The sequence below is a fragment of the Pogona vitticeps genome, chromosome 4 (genome assembly GCF_051106095.1).
Source record: "Pogona vitticeps strain Pit_001003342236 chromosome 4, PviZW2.1, whole genome shotgun sequence".
NCBI lineage: Eukaryota > Metazoa > Chordata > Lepidosauria > Squamata > Agamidae > Pogona > Pogona vitticeps.
Window position 1 is genome coordinate 167,946,499 of NC_135786.1, and position 17,747 is coordinate 167,964,245.

The following is a 17,747-nucleotide window of genomic DNA, read 5'->3' on the forward strand; positions in this document are numbered from 1 at the left end:
GCCCCTCATACTCTGAGGCTTTAGAAACTGCAAACGACTTAGCTACCGTGCTCGTCCCAGTACTGGGATGGCACTAAATGACCCTTGATATGTTGAAACCAGAAGGGGGACGGGGCTCCATCAAGGCTTCCCCTTCCGCCGCCCCCCTCCCCACATCTCCCGTGCCCAGCGCCTCAGCTTCCCCCTCATCACTCTAGGAAAAGAAGGAAGGAAAGTTTTTGAGGGTTCCCTCAAACAGACCGTTTCCGAGAACAGCAAAATAGGGAGGAAGGAGACCCAGGAGTGGGCAAGAAAGGAGGCAGAAAGCCGCGCGCCAACAAGCCGCTTCCCTCACGGTGCAGGCGCGGAGGGGGCGCTACCGCGGGGGGGGGGGGGGAAGCGAAGCTCTTTCTCCTGAGCCACTTACTGCCGAGCAGCAGGCGCCGGCTTCGGCGCCTCCACAGCCTCTTCCTCAACAGGCAGCGGCAGGGCAAGCGCGGCGGGACCTCCATGGTTAGCAGCGTGGAGAGCCTGAAGCAGCGGCGGCGGCGGCGGCGCCAAAAGCGGCGCACGAGTCCCGGCGTAAATCCCGGCGCGGAGGAGACCGGCGCCCAGCGTGAGGTGTTGCTCCCCAGGGTTCCTGCCGGCCGGTGGGGCAGGCGGCCCACCGGCGGTGTGTCTGGGGCTGAGAGAACCTAGCCGTGGGGCACAGCGCTGTGGAGCTCCTGCTGCCGCCGCCGCCGCCTTCTGCGACATGTTTTATGCATGAGGGCGAGAGGCGCGTAATTTCATCCCGCCTGGAGGCTCGGCGTGTGTGAGGGCCAGGGCCGTTTCCAGGTTACCCGCGGCGGCTAGAGAAACGTGTGCGCCTGGGCGCCCCTGTCAGAGGACGTGCCTCCCTTCAGACGAGCTGGAGAAAAACGTCCCGGGATGTTCTCCTTGGACGCCAGAAAGCGTACTTGAGCTTTCCAAACGTGGGGATGTTTGCAGAGGAGAGCTGGGCTTCGAGCAGATTGAAAAGTTGTTAATTGAATTTTTTTTAAAAAGGTGGTTGGAGGAGGAAAGGAAGAATACAGTGCATAGTATTTAGTTTTAGGTTTACCTGTGTCCCGTTTTTTTAAAAAAAGGAGACAGGAGATGTTTATAAATGCTGAGATCCCGAAGTCTTCAGAAATGTAAATCAAATGTTTAACGAACGTTCAGACCACTGTAGGTTTGCCTGAAGAGGGATTTAAGTGCAAATCTGTTTTAAAGTACAGATTTTGCCTCTCCTTTCTAGGGCATGTGAAGGCACATTTGGGATTAAAATCCCCGCTCACAGTCATAAACAGACAGTGAAACAAAGGCCTGTGAGTGCTCATGGATGTTCCCACCTGGGCCTGCCCTGGTTGGTCAGAAGGCTTGCAGTGTGAACTTGGAACAGAAACAGTAGTACTGTACTGTATTTATTTGCAGAAGAAGTTAGATTGATGCGGAAGAGATCAGATACACACTGGATAAAGTGCAACAGAGGATAAAGCAGGCCTGTGAAAACTAACGCCTTTCCTCTGCTCTTCTGTCTTCTTTTTGGCCTTTGATTTGGGAATATAAACTCTTTGAAGGCAGAGATGGCATCTTAAACCTATGCTGCAATCTTGTTCGTGTCTACTGAGAAGTCACATTAATTTCTGTGAGGCCTACTAGGAAGAACAAGTGTATGGGATTGCAGCCTTGAGTTGATGTAATATAGTGGTTAAAAAAACTGAGCTGTATGAATCAGGAAATTCTTACTTTAAATGTGCTCTCTGGAATGGACTCACTGGTAGGACTTACAGCCTCACATAAATAACCCATAGCCTTATATCAAAGTTAGTGAGTGCAGAATTGCTACCTAAAAGAGCAACAACAAGGTGTCGTGACATGGGAAAAGTAGTATATTTATCACGATGTTGAACAGAATGTCTTAAATACTCCCCTGATAGTACACCTATCTTTGTGTGTTTGTTGTTGTTTAGTTATTAAGTTGTGTCCAACTCTTCATGACCCCACAGACCAGAGCAGGCCCACCAGTCTTCCACTGCCTCCCGGAGTTTGTTCAAATTCGTGTTGGTCACTTCAATGTCCAACCATCTTGTCCTCTGTCGTCCCCTTCTCCTCTTGCCTTCACACTTTTCCAGCATCAGGGTCTTTTCCAGGGAGTCTTCTCTTCTCCTGAGATGGCCAAAGTATTGGAGCCATAGCTTCAGAATCTGTCCTTCCGGTGAGCACTCAGGGTTGATTTTCGGTAGTTTGTTGTGGTCCACACAGTCAAAGGCTTTTGTGTAGTCAATGAAGCAGAAGTACTGTAGATGTTTTTTCTGGAACTCTCTGGCTTTCTCCATAACCCAGCGCATATTAGCAATTTGGTCTCTAGTTCCTCTGCCCCTTCAAAATCCAGCTTGTATTTCTGGGAGTTCTCAATTCACATACTGCTGAAGCCTACCTTGTAGGATTTTCCGCACAAGGCACTGCTCTTCTTTGGGATTGATCTTTTCCAGTCCTCTGACCACTGCTAAGTTTTCCAAACTTGCTGGCATACTGAGTGTAGCACCTTGACAGCATTATCTTTAAGATTTTAAATAGTTCAACTGGGATGCCGTCACCTCCACTGGCTTTGTTGTTAGCCATGCTTTCTAAGGCCCACTTGACTTCACTCTCCAGGATGTCTGGTTCAAGCTCAGCAATCACACTATCTGGGTTGTCCAGGACGTCCAGATCTTTCTGGTATAATTCCTCTGTGTATTCTTGCCGCCTCTTCTTGATGTTTTCTGCTTCTGTGAGGTCCCTCCCATTTTTTGTCCTTTATCATGTCCATCTTTGCACAAAATGTTCCTTTAATAGCTCCAATTTTCTTGAACCGATCTTTGGTTTTTCCCTTTCTATTATCTTCCTCTATATCTTTGCATTGTTCATTTAAGAAGGCCCTCTTGTCTCTCCTTGCTATTCTTTGGAAGTCTGCATTCACTTTCTGTTACTTTCCTCATCTCCCTTCCATTTTGTTTCCCTTCTCTTCTCGGCTATTTGTAAGGCCTCGTTGGACAGCCACTTTGCTTTCTTGTGTTTCCTTTTTTGGAGGGAATGGTATTTGTTGCTGCCTCCTGTAAATGTTATGAGCCTCCATCTATAATTTTTCAAGCACTCTGTCCACCAAATCTAGTTCCGTAAATCTGTTCTTCACTTTCACTGTGTATTCATAAGGGATTTGGTTTAGATTATACCTGACCATAGTCAAAGCTATGGTTTTTCTTGTCGTGATGTATGGAAGTGAGAGCTGGACCATAAAGAAAGCAGACCGCCGAAGAATTGATGCCTTTGAATTGTGGTGCTGGAGGAGACTCTTGAGAATCCCCTGGACTGCAAGGAGAACAAACCTATCAATTCTAAAGGAAATCAACCCTGAGTGCTTACTGGAAGGACAGATCCTGAAGCTGAGGCTCCAGTACTTTGGCCATCTAATGAGAAGAAAAGACTCCCTGGAAAAGACCCTGATGTTGGGAAAGTGTGATGGCAAGAGGAGAAGGGGACGACCGAGGATGAGATGGCTGGACAGTGTCTGCGAAGCAACAAACATGAATTTGACACAACTCCGGGAGGCAGTAGATGATAGGAGGGCCTGGCGTGCTCTGGTCCATGGGGTCACAAAGAGTCGGACACGACTAAACAACTAAACGACGACAATACCTGACCAGCCCAGCAGTTTTTCCTACTTTCTTCAGTTTAAGCTTGAATTTTGCTATAAGAAGCTGATGATCAGAGTCACAGTCAGCTCCAGGTCTTGTTTTTGCTGACTGTATAGAGCTTCTCCATCTTTGGCTGCAGAGAACATAATCTATCTGATTTTTTTAATTGCCCATCTGGTGATGTCCATGTGTAGAGTCATGTGACGATCACCCCACGTCACTCATGCCACTCATAGTCATGATCTAATTTGCATGAGCCTATGAGAGGATTGGAGGGGCAGAGTCAGCTGCTACGGTATATGAAGGTTTGACAGGAGGAGGGGGAGTCAGATAGTCATATGAGATCCAGATAGAGATAAAGGCTGGTTAGTCAGAGAGAGAGAAGGAACAGATACTAATAGAGATAAAGCTGGTTAAGATAAATAGATACAGAAGGTGGTAATTATATGGCAAGAGAAAAGTATGTATTGAAAGACTTGTTAATGATTTGCTTGTGAACAGTGTTCATCTGAGGAACTTCTGTGATTATTAAATTGGCTTCACTTCAATAAATAAGTTCTGTTTGTATTCACAAGACGTGTCTTGACAAACTTCATTTATATTGTGGATTGAGGTAATCCACTGGTGGCAGTGAGTGGAAAACATGACTGGAGCCTTTGTGAGGGCACAACACGTAGGCGCCAAAAAGGGTGAACGTCACAAGTCACCTCTTGTGTTGTTGGAAAAGAGTGTTTGTGATGGCCAGCTTGTTCTCTAGACAAAACTCTACTAGCCTTTGCCCTGCTTCGTTTTGAACTCCAAGGCCAAACATTCCTGTTGTTCCTTTTATCTCTTGACTTTAGCATTCCAGTCCTTTATAATGAGAAGAACATCTTTCTTTGGTGGCAGTTCTAGAAGGTGTTGTAAGTCTTTATAGAATATGTCAATTTCAGCCTCTTCAACATCAGTGGTTGGTGCATAAACTTGGTTTACTGTGATGTTGAGGGTCTGCCTTGGATTCATATTGAAATCATTCTATCATTTTTGAGATTTTATCCCAGTACAGCTTTTCCCACTCTTATATTGACTATGAGGGCTACTCCATTTCTTCTATGGGATTCTTGACCACAATAGTAAACACAATAATCATCTGAATTGAATTCGCCCATTCCCGTCCATTTTAGTTCACTGACGCCCAGGATGTCCATGTTTATTCTTGCCATCTCCTGTTTTACCACATCCAGCTTACAAAGTTTATAGATCTTACATTCCAGGTTCCTATGCAGTATTTTTCTTTGCAGCATTAGACTTTCATTTCACTTCCACTTCCAGGTGCGTCCACAGCTGAGCATCCTTTTGGCTTTGGCCCAACCACTTCATTAGCTCTGTAGCTACTTGTCCTTGTCCTCCACTCTTCCTCAGTAGCATGTTGGATGCCTTCCGAGCTGAGGGCCTCATCTTCCAGTATCATATATTTTAGCCTTTTGTTTCTGTCCATGGAGTTTTCTTGGCAAAGATACTGGAGTGGCTTGCCAGTTCCTGCTCCAGGTGGATCGCATTTAGTCAGAACTCTCCACTATGACCTTGAGTGTCCCTGCACGGCATAGCCCATAACTTCTCTGAATTACTCAAGCCCCTTCAACATGACAAGGCAGCAATCCATGGAGGGGTTTTGTGTGCTACTGCACCTAAAATATTCTATCCGAGCCGCTCCTTAAAACTGTGTGCAAGCATTTTATTTATATATTTATTTCTACACATACTGGCTAACGCCTGTCCTAATATTCGCTAGTGAAGAATGTACATAGTGTAAGATGGAAAATTCCAACCATACTACAGGAGAGGATGTTTGAAACCACACCTCCCAGCTAACTTTAACGCATACAAGCAGACTCAGCACAGACATCTGCCATGGATTTTTGAGACACTAACCTGCAATTTTTATGCATTCTTCATGAAGGGGTGGTGCATAGCTTGAAGAAGCGAGTTTTCACTCATGGGAGCTTGCAGTTTGTGTAATTTTTTTAGTGGTTCAATAAAAGTATCACCCTACTCCTCCATTTGAGGACTATATGTTTCCTTCCTTTGTTCTTTTTTCTTTCTTTCACAAAAATGCTTCCTACATAGTTTTCATACATATACTGTAAATAAAGAGACTTCTTGAGATAATAAAACTCCTTCTCCATGCCCTGTTTCTCAGTCATTTAAAACTGCAGAGTAAGCCCTTGCCCAGAATGTTCCTGGTGAAACTTGAGAGCATCACAAACTCCTGACTGGCTTCAGTTTCAATTTCAAGAAACTCACACCAGGTTTATTAAAAGGTTCATTGTCCAACTGTTGTTTCTGTGTTAAAATCAAGTACAGTTTGCACTTTCAAATCACTTCCTAGACAGAATCCAGTTGAATTTATAACACAATTAGAATGTCAGCCATTAAGCTCTACTGATTTAATTGACCCTTTCTGTCTTTCTCTATCCCATTCTTATTTCTCCTGCTTCTTTCTCACTTGGCAAGCTTCTGGGGAAGGAACAGGCCCCTCTCATAAAGCTCTGGACTAAAGATTACTTTCAAAAAACTTTTGGAATTGTTTCTGCAACCATCGGGTTGTCTGGCCCTGATTTAAATCAGTGAAGAAGTAATGTGTATTTGATATCACCTTTAGGTGGAAGAAACGCCTTCTACAGAAAGTGGCATCTAATTGTAAGTTTATGAACTTAGAATCACAAGCAATTTTTAAGCTGTCCTTCCCCCCATCCCCGTCCTCCCCATACCTTTTACTGGAGGAATTGGATATGTTGTGATATGCAAGAAAACTGTGATCCACGGGACGTACATCTTTACTACTACTACTACTACTACTACTACTACTACTACTACTACTACTACTACTACTACTACTACTACTACTACTACTAATAATAATAATAATAATAATAATAATAATAATAATAATAATAATAATAATAATAATAATAATAATAATAATAATAATAATAAATAGGTTGCAGTCCTGTACATCTCAGTATCTATAGACTTCAATGTCTGGCAGAACATCTCTCTCACAAAACAGCTGTTCCACATGCTCCACACAGTCCTTTATGTTAAAAAAAATGTTACATCCAAGGAGGCCAAAAAAAAGCCAGAACAAGGAACCAAGCTTTCTTGGTTGTGGTCCCTTCCCTCTGGAATAAGCTTCCTATTGAGGTTTGCCAAGTGCTATCCCTCTCTGTTTTTAGGAAGCTAATCAGGACTGAATTATATAAAACTTCCTTCTACCAGTTGTAAATATTGTCCTGAGATGTTCAAATGGGTTTTAATTTGTGCTTAAAGGCAGTTTTAAGTTAGTGACTGGGTTTATTGTCTTTTATTGTCTTCTGTATTTATTATATAGAGTTTTTATGATTTTGCTATATACTGTGAAATGCCCAGAGAGTGGAAAGACAAATGGGGTGGTATAGAAGTGGAAATCAGTCCGTCAATCAGTCTTCACCTTCCTGCCCCACCCCCACATTCCTTTTCATTCTGTTATGAAGTGTGTATGATCTCTGGGGTCTGGGCCCCTCGCATGCCCATCCCTGGATTCTGGTGATCAACACCTACTTTCATTAAAAAAAACAAAAACCCTTTCCCCTTCACAACAACGGTGTGAGTTTTTTAAAAAGAAAAAGGCCCACTTGTGCCCTCTGGTGGTCAAACGTCTGGTGATTAAAAACTCTTTGGGGAATAGTAGGTTCTCCTCAAAACATGTCAGAGTTGGCTCCCACATAAAGCATGCAAAAGTCTTCTTCGAACTCTTTTTTTAAATAGTTTTTATAAATTTTGGGATGGGGTAAAGGGGGATGCCAGAAGTGATGAGAGCCACCTTTGGGCCCCTAGGAACTACATGTGACTTGCAGACAGCATGTTGGCCATCTCTGATTTATGAAATAACAAGTGGCTGTCTCAGAAAGAAGCCACCACACAGAACTGTTCTGGAGCTGGATGGGTCTAATGAGGTGATCCAAGCCTGGTTTTCCAACTCTGGTCAGCATACAATCATTAACCTTGGAAGCTAGATTCTGACTCTTGCTATTGCCCCCAAAATGAGTTCTAAGGAATAATAGATTTGCATTAAATGTATGTAGTTTCTCTGTTTTAGCTTCAGTTTCCCAATACTTTCAGCTATGATCAAATACAATGCTTTGTTTTGCTTCCAGTGTCCAGACATCTCTCTCTGATCTTTTGGTGTTTCTCAGCCATGTATTTGTTCCATTTGATCTATACGATATTTTTCATGCTTTCCCATCACCTCTGTCTGCCTTCAGTATATTTGTTCATCTCATGTATTCCTACATTGTTTTTCTTGGAGGTTGACGTATAGAGAAAAAGTAAAGGAAATGGCTGGTAGAGCATTTGATACTTGAGTGTTTAACAATGTGTGTGCTGTATGCTGCAAAGTCATATTGCCCTTTCTTTTGCAAGGGGATGTACACTGAATGAAACATCAATCTTTTTGCTACTGTTATGTAATATTATACTGAAAATTATTGAAAGACCAGACAGGACTGTTCAGTGTGCAAGAAAGAGAGAAAAGGGAGCAACTTTTGGAAGGTACACACCACCCTGTACATTCAGGTACAGGTACTGGGAAGGAGTGGCAAAAAGGATGAAAGGGTGAGGTACCCGGAAGGATGGGAACACTTACAGTCACATTGTCACATCATATATCACAAAAAGACTCTGAGATTAAATGCCCACCCTTACACTGAAACAAAGTCATTGGTTCATAGACAGAAGGGTGTGATAAGCAAAATATTCTGACTGAGGGTTTTTTGGAGGTATGAAAAAGCTCTGGAAAACACAGGGAATGGCTGAGCATTAAAAAACTATACAATCTGTGTGTTATTTGTAGGCACAAAAAGTAAAGTGGTGCCTCGCTTAGCGATTGCTTCGTTTAACGACGAAATCACTTAGCGATGACTTTTTCGGAGCGGTTTTACACTTCATTTAACGATTGTCCCTATGGGCGATTTTCGCTTCGCATAGCGATTAAATTTTAGGTCCCCTGTTTCGCTTCATGGATTGCTGCCTTGTTGTGGTGAAGGGGCTTGAGTAACTCAGAGAAGCTATGGGCTATGCCGTGCAGGGACACCCAAGACGGACAGGACATAGTGGAGAGTTCCGACTAAACGCAATCCACCTGGAGTAGGAAATGGCAATGCCACTCCAGTATGTTTGCCAAGAACGCCCCATGATCAGAAACAAAAGGCTAAAAGATATGGCGCTGGAAGATGGAACCCTCAGGTCAGAAGGCATCCAACATGCTACTGAGGAAGAGCGGAGGACAAGTACAAGTAGCTCCAGAGCTAATGAAGTGGTTGGGCCAAAGCCGAAAGGACGCTCAGCTGTGGACGTGCCTGGAAGTGAAAGGAAAGTCCAATGCTGCAAAGAAAAATACTGCATAGGAAAATGGAATGTAAGATCTATGAACCTTGGGAAGCTGGAGGTGGTCATAAAGGAGATGGAAAGAATAAACATCGACATCCTGGGCATCAGTGAACTAAAATGGACAGGAATGGGCAAATTCAGCTCAGATGATTATCATATCTACTATTGTGGACAAGAATCCCATAGAAGGAATGGAGTGGCTCTCATAGTCAACAAAAGAGTAGAAAAAGCTGTAATGGGATACGATCTCAAAAATGATAGAATGATGTCAATACGAATCCAAGGCAGACCTTTCAACATCACAATAATCCAAGTTTATGCACCAACCAACATTGCTGAGGAGACTGAAATTGAACAATTTTATGAAGATTTACAACACCTTCTAGAACTGACACCAAAGAAAGATGTTCTTCTCATTCTAGGGGACTGGAATGCTAAAGTAGGGAGTCAAGAGATAACAGGAACAACAGGGAAGTTTGGCCTTGGAGTTCAGAACGAAGCAGGACAAAGGCTAATAGAGTTTTTTCAAGAGAATAAGCTGGTGATTACAAACACTCTTTTCCAACAACACAAGAGGAGACTCTATACATGGAAATCACCAGATAGGCAATATCGAAATCAGATTGATTATATTCTCTGCAGCCAAAGATGGAGAAGCTCTATACAGTCAGCAAAAACAAGACCTGGAGCTGACTGTGGCTCTGATCATCAGCTTCTCATAGCAAAATTAAAGCTTAGACTGAAGAGAGTAGGAAAAACCACTGGGCCACTCAGGTATAATCTAAACCAAATCCCTTATGAATACACAGTGGAAGTAAAGAACAGATTTAAGGAACTAGATTTGGTGGACAGAATGCCTGAAGAACTTTGGACAGAGGCTCGTAACATTGTCCAGGAGGCAGCATCAAAAACCATCCCAAAGAAAAGGAAATGCAAGAAAGCAAAGTGGCTGTCCAACGAGGCCTTAGAAATAGCAGAGAGGAGAAGGGAAGCAAAATGCAAGGGAGATAGGGAAAGTTACAGAAAATTGAATGCAGACTTCCAAAGAATAGCAAGGAGAGACAAGAGGGCCTTCTTAAATGAACAATGCAAAGAAATAGAGGAAAATAACAGGAAAGGAAAAACCAGAGATCTGTTCAGGAAAATTGGAGATATTAGAGGAACATTTTGCGCAAAGATGGACATGATAAAGGACAAAAATGGGAGGGACCTAACAGAAGCAGAAGACATCAAGAAAAGGTGGCAAGAATACACAGAGGAATTATATCAGAAAGATTTGGATATCCCGGACAACCCAGACAATGTAGTTGCTGACCTTGAGCCAGACATCCTGGAGAGTGAAGTCAAGTGAGCCTTAGAAAGCCTGGCTAACAACAAGGCCAGTGGAGGTGATGGCATTCCAGCTGAACTATTTAAAATCTTGAAAGATGATGCTGTTAAAGTGCTACACTCAATATGCCAGCAAGTTTGGAAAACCCAACAGTGGCCAGAGGACTGGAAAAGATCAGTCTACATCCCAATCCCAAAGAAAGGCAGTGCCAAAGAATGCTCCAACTACCGTACAATTGCACTCATTTCACATGCTAGCAAGGTTATGCTGAAAATCCTCCAAGGTAGGCTTCAGGAGCATGTGGACCGAGAACTCCCAGAAGTACAAGCTGGATTCCGAAGAGGCAGAGGAACTGGAGACCAAATTGCTAACCTGCGCTGGATTATGGAGAAAGCCAGAGAGTTCCAGAAAAATATCTACTTCTGCTTCATTGACTACACAAAATCCTTTGACTGTGTCGACCACAGCAAACTATGGCAATTTCTTAAAGAAATGGGAGTGCCTGACCACCTTATCTGTCTTTTGAGAAACCTATATGTGGGACAGGAAGCAACGATTAGAACTGGATATGGAACAACTGATTGGTTCAAAATTGGGAAAGGAGTACGACAAGGCTGTATATTGTCCCCCAGCTTATTTAACTTATATGCAGAATACATCATGCGGAAGGCTGGACTAGAGGAATCCCAAACCGGAATTAAGATTGCCGGAAGAAATATCAACAACCTCGATATGCAGATGATACCACTCTGATGGCAGAAAGTGAGGAGGAATTAAAGAACCTTGTAATGAGGGTGAAAGAGGAGAGTGCAAAAAACGGTCTGAAACTCAACATCAAAAAAACTAAGATGATGGCCACTGGTCCCATCACGTCCTGGGAAATGGAAGGGGAAGATATGGAGGCAGTAACAGATTTTACTTTCTTGGGCTCCATGATCACTGCAGATGGAGACAGCAGCCACGAAATTAAAAGATGCCTGCTTCTTGGGAGGAAAGCGATGACAAATCTTGACAGCATCTTAAAAAGCAGAGACATCACCTTGCCAACAAAAGTCCGCATAGTCAAAGCTATGGTTTTTCTTGTCGTGATGTATGGAAGTGAGAGCTGGACCATAAAGAAATCTGACCGCTGAAGAATTGATGCCTTTGAATTGTGGTGCTGGAGGAGGCTCTTGAGAGTCCCCTGGACTGCAAGGAGAACAAACCTATCAATTCTAAAGGAAATCAACCCTGAGTGCTCACTGGAAGGACAGATCCTGAAGCTGAGGCTCCAGTACTTTGGCCATCTCATGAGAAGAGAAGACTCCTTGGAAAAAAAACCTTGATGTTAGGAAAGTGTGATGGCAAGAGGAGAAGGGGATGACCGAGGATGAGATGGCTGGACAGTGTCTGTGAAGCAACCAACATGAATTTGACACAATTCTGGGAGGCAGTGGAAGATAGGAGGGCCTGGCGTGCTCTGGTCCATGGGGTCACGAAGAGTCGGACATGACTAAACGACTAAACAACAACGACGTTTCGCTTAACGATGGTTTAAACAGCCTCATGTTTGCTGTTTTTTAAATGTTTTTCTGTTATTTATAGTTAAAGTTTACTGTTTAAAATGTTTGAAATCATAAAGTGTACTTAATGAACCCTTTGTTAACCAATTTTGACTTTGTTCTGACTCTTTTTAAATTTGTTGTTGTATTTTTCCCCCATTGAGATGCATTGAATAGTTTTCAATACATTTCAATCGGGGAACTGCGTTTTCCTATTGCGATTTTCGCTTAAGGACAGCAATTTGTTCCTATTGGAATGGATTATCTGGTTTTCAATGCATTTCAGTGGGAAACCGCGTTTCGCTTGGCGATGAAATCGCTTAGCAGCGATTTTTTTGGAACCAATTAACATCGTTAAGCGAGGCACCACTGTAAGTTGAAAACACACAGCTAATATAGTCTTGTTATGCATGGTAGAACATCCATCTCCCCTATGCCATCCAAAATTATCATCCCCTCGCAATTCAGAGTATGCAATGTGCTCTTGAAATCCCTAGATTGATTCTGCATCCCCTTTAACATCTGGCAGTGCCTCTTCATCCTTCCCTTAGGAGCAGTCCATAGCTGAGCCAAGAGTCTTGGGCACTTGACTGCAACAGAGGACATTTCCTATAATTGCTTACTTCCCCAAACTGAGTCAGCTGGTTAAAAGGAAACTAGAGTCAGTAGAGGTCAGCAAATTGACAAAAAAAAATTGTTTGTTTGAGCAGCTTCAGGCTTATTCAGAACCACAATAATAAAAGATCTCAGAGAATATATATTATATATGAGGAAATGTGTCATCAAATCCAAGAGCATGCCAACATAATTGAATGGTATTAGAGACAGGAAAACTTGAGAAAGCTAAGCAAAGAAACTATTGGACAAGAGGATTAACTTTCATTTGCAAGGGTTTTTAAAAAAAACCAAACCAAACTTTGCATTGAATGAGGGTTTGTTGGTACAGGGGGAAATTGCACTGCCATTCGTCATCACTTGGCATGAATGAAAGAAGGCTGGCTGAGATTCCTGTCCAAACTGCCCTGCAAAAAGCCACATTTCTTTTGGAAATTATTGAGATTTGTTAAAAGAATTGTTAGAAATGTACTACCCTGCAGGAGCTTTGCCATTTGGAGCATTTCTGTTTTTAAAATTACATGCACAGTTATTAAAAGCATCCAGTCAGGAATGTTTAAAGCAGAAATGAGCAGCCCATTCAAAGCAACATAGCGCTAAACTCCAATCCTGGGATAAAGCCCAGAACAAAATAAAGCATTTCCTCAGCTGGAACAACAACAACAACAACAACAACAACAACAACAAAAGAAAAGACACTAATCATTGTGAGATTAACTTTACAGCATCCAGACAGAAGGGAAAATACTGAGACCACCAGTGTTATACCTGCTTTTGATTAAATTGCTCACAAAAGTTCCTGCAAACACTGAATAGTGTTTAGGATGAAATGACATGTTTGGTTAGAAAACAAAAGGCAGAGAATAGGAATAAACAGTTCTTCTCACAATAGTGTAAGATTTTAATACAAGTAGTACTTTTTAATTTGTTCGTATATAACCTGAAGCCATAGAGGGCACTGAGAGAGTTTTCATTATAGTGAAAAGAAAAAGATTTGGGAACCGCTCTGAAAGTATCTCTATAAACTACATCAGCAGGTGTTCAAATCTCAAAAGCAGTTCAGTCTAAGTAAGAAAAAGGGATCAATGTGGGGATGGAGGGATGCGTCTCCTGAGCCTTGTGGGATGTAAGTGATTGGCCTGTTGCACTCACGTCTTGCAGGTGGGCTTCTCATGAGCATCTGGTTGCCCACTGTGGCAAATAGGGCACTGCACTAGTTATAGTTTTGCTTATGTCTCTTAGGTTTAGGTCAGCTGGATACAAAAGATGGCTGGGCACCCACACTTTTAATAGCCGACAACCTATGCCTACTGAGATTTCCTCTTCTCTATCCCTCTTAGAGGTACACAGGTACTGACTTCTTTTTTTACCTGATCATCCTAGCAGTCACCTTTACTTTTCTCCTTGTAAGCTGGCTGTATCTCACCAGACAGACCTGCTTCTGAGAACCTTAGTTTATTCTATAAGGATGTGATCAGCCAAGGACATAAAAATTGGACTTTATCATGCCAGAAAGACTTGCTTCCAGGGTGCAATGTTAAAAGGGCTCCTTGAAAGCAGACCCTTCCTTCTCGTCCTCCTGATCGTGCCAGACTGCTCCACAAAAAGAGAGCAGTCCTGCCACTGGATCAAAAAGTTCTGGACAGGGCATGGAACAAGGTCAGGCTGGTTTTTGTAGTGATTGCTATCAAATACAGCAAACTAGATTGTGCTGTCAGCACTCCAAAGTATGTTCTAAAGATGTATTCCCGAAGGCTTTCATGGCCGGGATCTAATAGCTGTTGTGGGTTTTTCGGGCTATTTGGCCGTGTTCTGAAGGTTGTTCTTCCTGACATTTCGCCAGTGGCTGGCATATGTTCTAAAGCCTTGTCTGATTGCACCCTCAAATTCCATGCACCCTGATGACCCTGGTCAGACACGTGAATAGTAATGTAATTTTGTGTAACTGAGGCCTAGCATTTCTCCCTCTTTCTTTTTAGTGTCTTTCTTTCTTATTCTTTTCTTCCTCTTTCCAGCCTCCTCCTCTCTTTCTTTAGCTGACACCCGTATATAAAGCAGGCCTAAGAAGGTAAAAGGAACTGTACATGAGTCAAGAGCCATTTCCTTAATTAGAGCTGTAGGCAGCAACTGTTTCTTTCATAAGTCACTCACAGGTGCTTTAGAACACAACATTTACCTTTATAATGGAGACGTAACAGCAGGTGTATGTGGGCTGGGGATAAAAGAGGATTGGTAATTAGGATTGCTGACGGGTATGGTTTCTTTCTTTTGTTCATATGATAAAAACAAAATTTTTTAAAAAACAGTTATATTTACATAAACTGAGTAGAGAGGTTACTTCAGTCCTAAATTTGAGAGAAATATCACTCTCCTGCTGTAGTCATGAGCTGCCTGTGGTTACACAGGAAAGGGAGGTAAGAACAATGAAACAGGTTACTGTATAATGGCTGGAATTTAATGGTAGCAAAGCAGGCCCATGGAATCAGTAGGGTGAATCAATATCTTGCTTCATAGGCATATGCTAACTGCAATTTACTACTGGATTTCAGCCAATGGCTTCACTTGTATGTTACTGTTGGAGTTTTGTTTGCAACTTGCCTGCTGTCTGTTTTGTCTAACTGGGAGGGGCTTTTCTGGGCTAGGGTGAGTGTATAATCTATTCAGCACTAACCAGCTGTTCCCAGGGATGGGGACTTCAGTTTCGGGACTCGCTGTCAAGTTGGATTTAAGTCACACTGGTCACTCAACTTGGATTTGACACAGAGTTTTTTTTTCCAATGACTTGGACTCATCTTGCAACTCAGAACCCACCCACTCTCTCCCTTTTTATCTGGGGATGGGGTGGAAGCTTTTTTAAAATAGGGACTTGGGACTTGGGACTCAGGAGTTGGTACCAAAGACTTGGATTCATAATCTAGACTTGGGACCAAAGACTTGGACTTGAGACTCAGACCCAAAGACTTGCTAACCTCTCTGGCTGTTCCTTCCAGCCTTTGGATTCAAAGAAAGCCCCACCTCTCTGCTGAGCTTCTGCCCCTCTGCCACCGCCACTCTTTAGTCTGTTGGTAGCAGTTGTTTGCTGATCTGTTTGACCAGTTGCTAAGTATGTATGCAGTAAAGAAAGTAATATACTTAAGACTGTAATTTCAAGCAACAGTAAATAAATACTGTAAATATTTCTTACTCCTTCTTCTACAAATGTCTCAGAATGAGTTATTGAGACTTTAAGTGCCAGTTATTGTGAAAGGGGTGGACTGAGGGGGACTTGTAGCTATTCTCCTCTGCGAGTCTCTGCACTTCTACTGTGTATCAAAAAGGTATTTTACCAGAAATTCAGAACTCTGCAAGAGTTATATTATAAGCCTCTGGGTGAGGAAGATAAGGAGGAGGCTGTTAGTATAAGCTGCAAAGGAAGAAACTTTTGATGGGTGGATGCTTGTTAAGCGCAAAATCAGCGGAAATTCAGCAGAATCAGCAGAGTATTGGTCAGTCCAGGTAGTCCAAATAACTCACAAAGGCAGCTTCTCCCAACACCAGCGTGTATTTACAGGATATATATAGCAGTTTAGTCTGTCAGCATAACAGTATAGCAATCATCACAAATCTGGAATACATCTTCTGTATAGCTTCACATATATATACATATACACATCTGCATGTGACCAATCACATTAGATGTTACATCATCCATGAGTCATAATGACTCAACATTCTTGCACACTTGTACAGTATGGCTGCTCATTAACACACACCTTGTTTTGTTCAGGCCTGGAAATTATCATTGACAATGCTGTACTTGTTTTATAAAATGTGCTTTCAAATTGTTTGCCCACACTGTTGTTTAATTGTGCTTTAGCATTGTGGTGGGTCTATTTTTAAAATATTTGAGCCAATTTTAATCTGTTTTATTTCTACCAATTGGATCCTTCTCATGAAATGGAAACACTCTAGAAAAGTAGCTTCATCCAAGAATATCTTAACACCAGCATGTTTTCTCACCATAGGTTTGCTTTGAAATATTACTGTAGCAAATGAAACTTTCAATTACAAAGTAGCAATAGAAACTGCTGAGCCAGGTCACACCCAAAAATGTCACTTTGACATTCAAATTGTCTGTAGAAAACTTTGTATTGTGCGATACCAAAACTTTTCAAACTTCTCTGTGTTGCTATTTTCCCAGGTCTTTTTCAAGGGCTTGCTGTATTGAAATGTCAATCAGAGAATAAAATAGCAACTAAAATAATCGCTGGTGGAAAATAATCACTGACGGGCAGAAAAAAAGTACAGTTCTTCCAGGTGATCACAAAGAAAATTCCTACATAATAACAATAGTTTTCATTGGTGTGTAAGTGTAAGTTGAAGAAGATGGAGGACAGGTTTAAAGCCTTCGATGATGGATCAGAGACTTAGCTATGGTAACTTAGAATAGCCAGCAATTAAGTAGTAAAGCTGGTAGCTAATAAGTATTTTATTGTTTTATGGGAAAGGCTTGCAAAAGCTTACTTAATACTGAGATGCTTTGCATATAACAAGTACAATTGTAACTTGTTATGTTTTCTTTGTTTTACGACCTTTTACTCTTTTTAAATAAATCTTCTATATTTTACCCCAGTGTGACTCTTGGGGGCAAGGATGAGCATGCCTAAGTGAAGCGCCTTGGCCACAAGGGCTTCATTTGGTATTTTTGGTTATTTGGGTCTCCTACCTGGTAAGGCTGGTGTGCCAAAGTACACTGTGTACCAAAATACACAGCTAAGAGTTTTAAGCTCAAATAAGTGAGTAACTGGAAATCTAGGGTCAGAAGCTTGCCCATAGTTGCCCATGCACGGACCTACTAGATCTCACCCAGTCTAAGTTGCAAAGATGGTGGATGCTGGGAACTAGAGTTTGGCTCCTTTCCCTAGTAGAATGACTTCTCTCAGGAGACGCATTCCTGACATGGGGTTTATTTAAATCAGCCTGGCAGCGATCAATTGTTCCTTCTTTGCTTCAGAACTGTGAAGAGGGCCAAACCTCTCAACTCATGTCTTTTTCCTCCCAATCTTTTTAATTAGTCTAAAAACAGAACTATGTAGTCAGTGAGCAAGGCATATATAGTTAGCCAGTCATGAAACTAGTTAAGCAGTTAAGCTCTGTTTAATGTACTGTAACCAGCCACTATTTTGCTAGCGAATGCTG

The 17,747-nt window shown here is 42.2% G+C and overlaps 1 protein-coding gene across 1 annotated transcript in view; it reads right to left on the bottom strand.

The window, feature by feature from the left end:
- RIPOR2 (RHO family interacting cell polarization regulator 2) overlaps positions 1–694 on the bottom strand; it is a 129,207-nt gene extending 128,513 nt beyond the window's left edge. The window contains exon 1 of the mRNA XM_072998696.2: positions 407–694. Coding sequence (XP_072854797.2) covers positions 407–491 — 85 coding nt within the window. The 5' untranslated portion in view covers positions 492–694. The remainder of the gene's footprint in view (positions 1–406) is intronic.
- Positions 695–17,747: the final 17,053 nt, after the last annotated feature.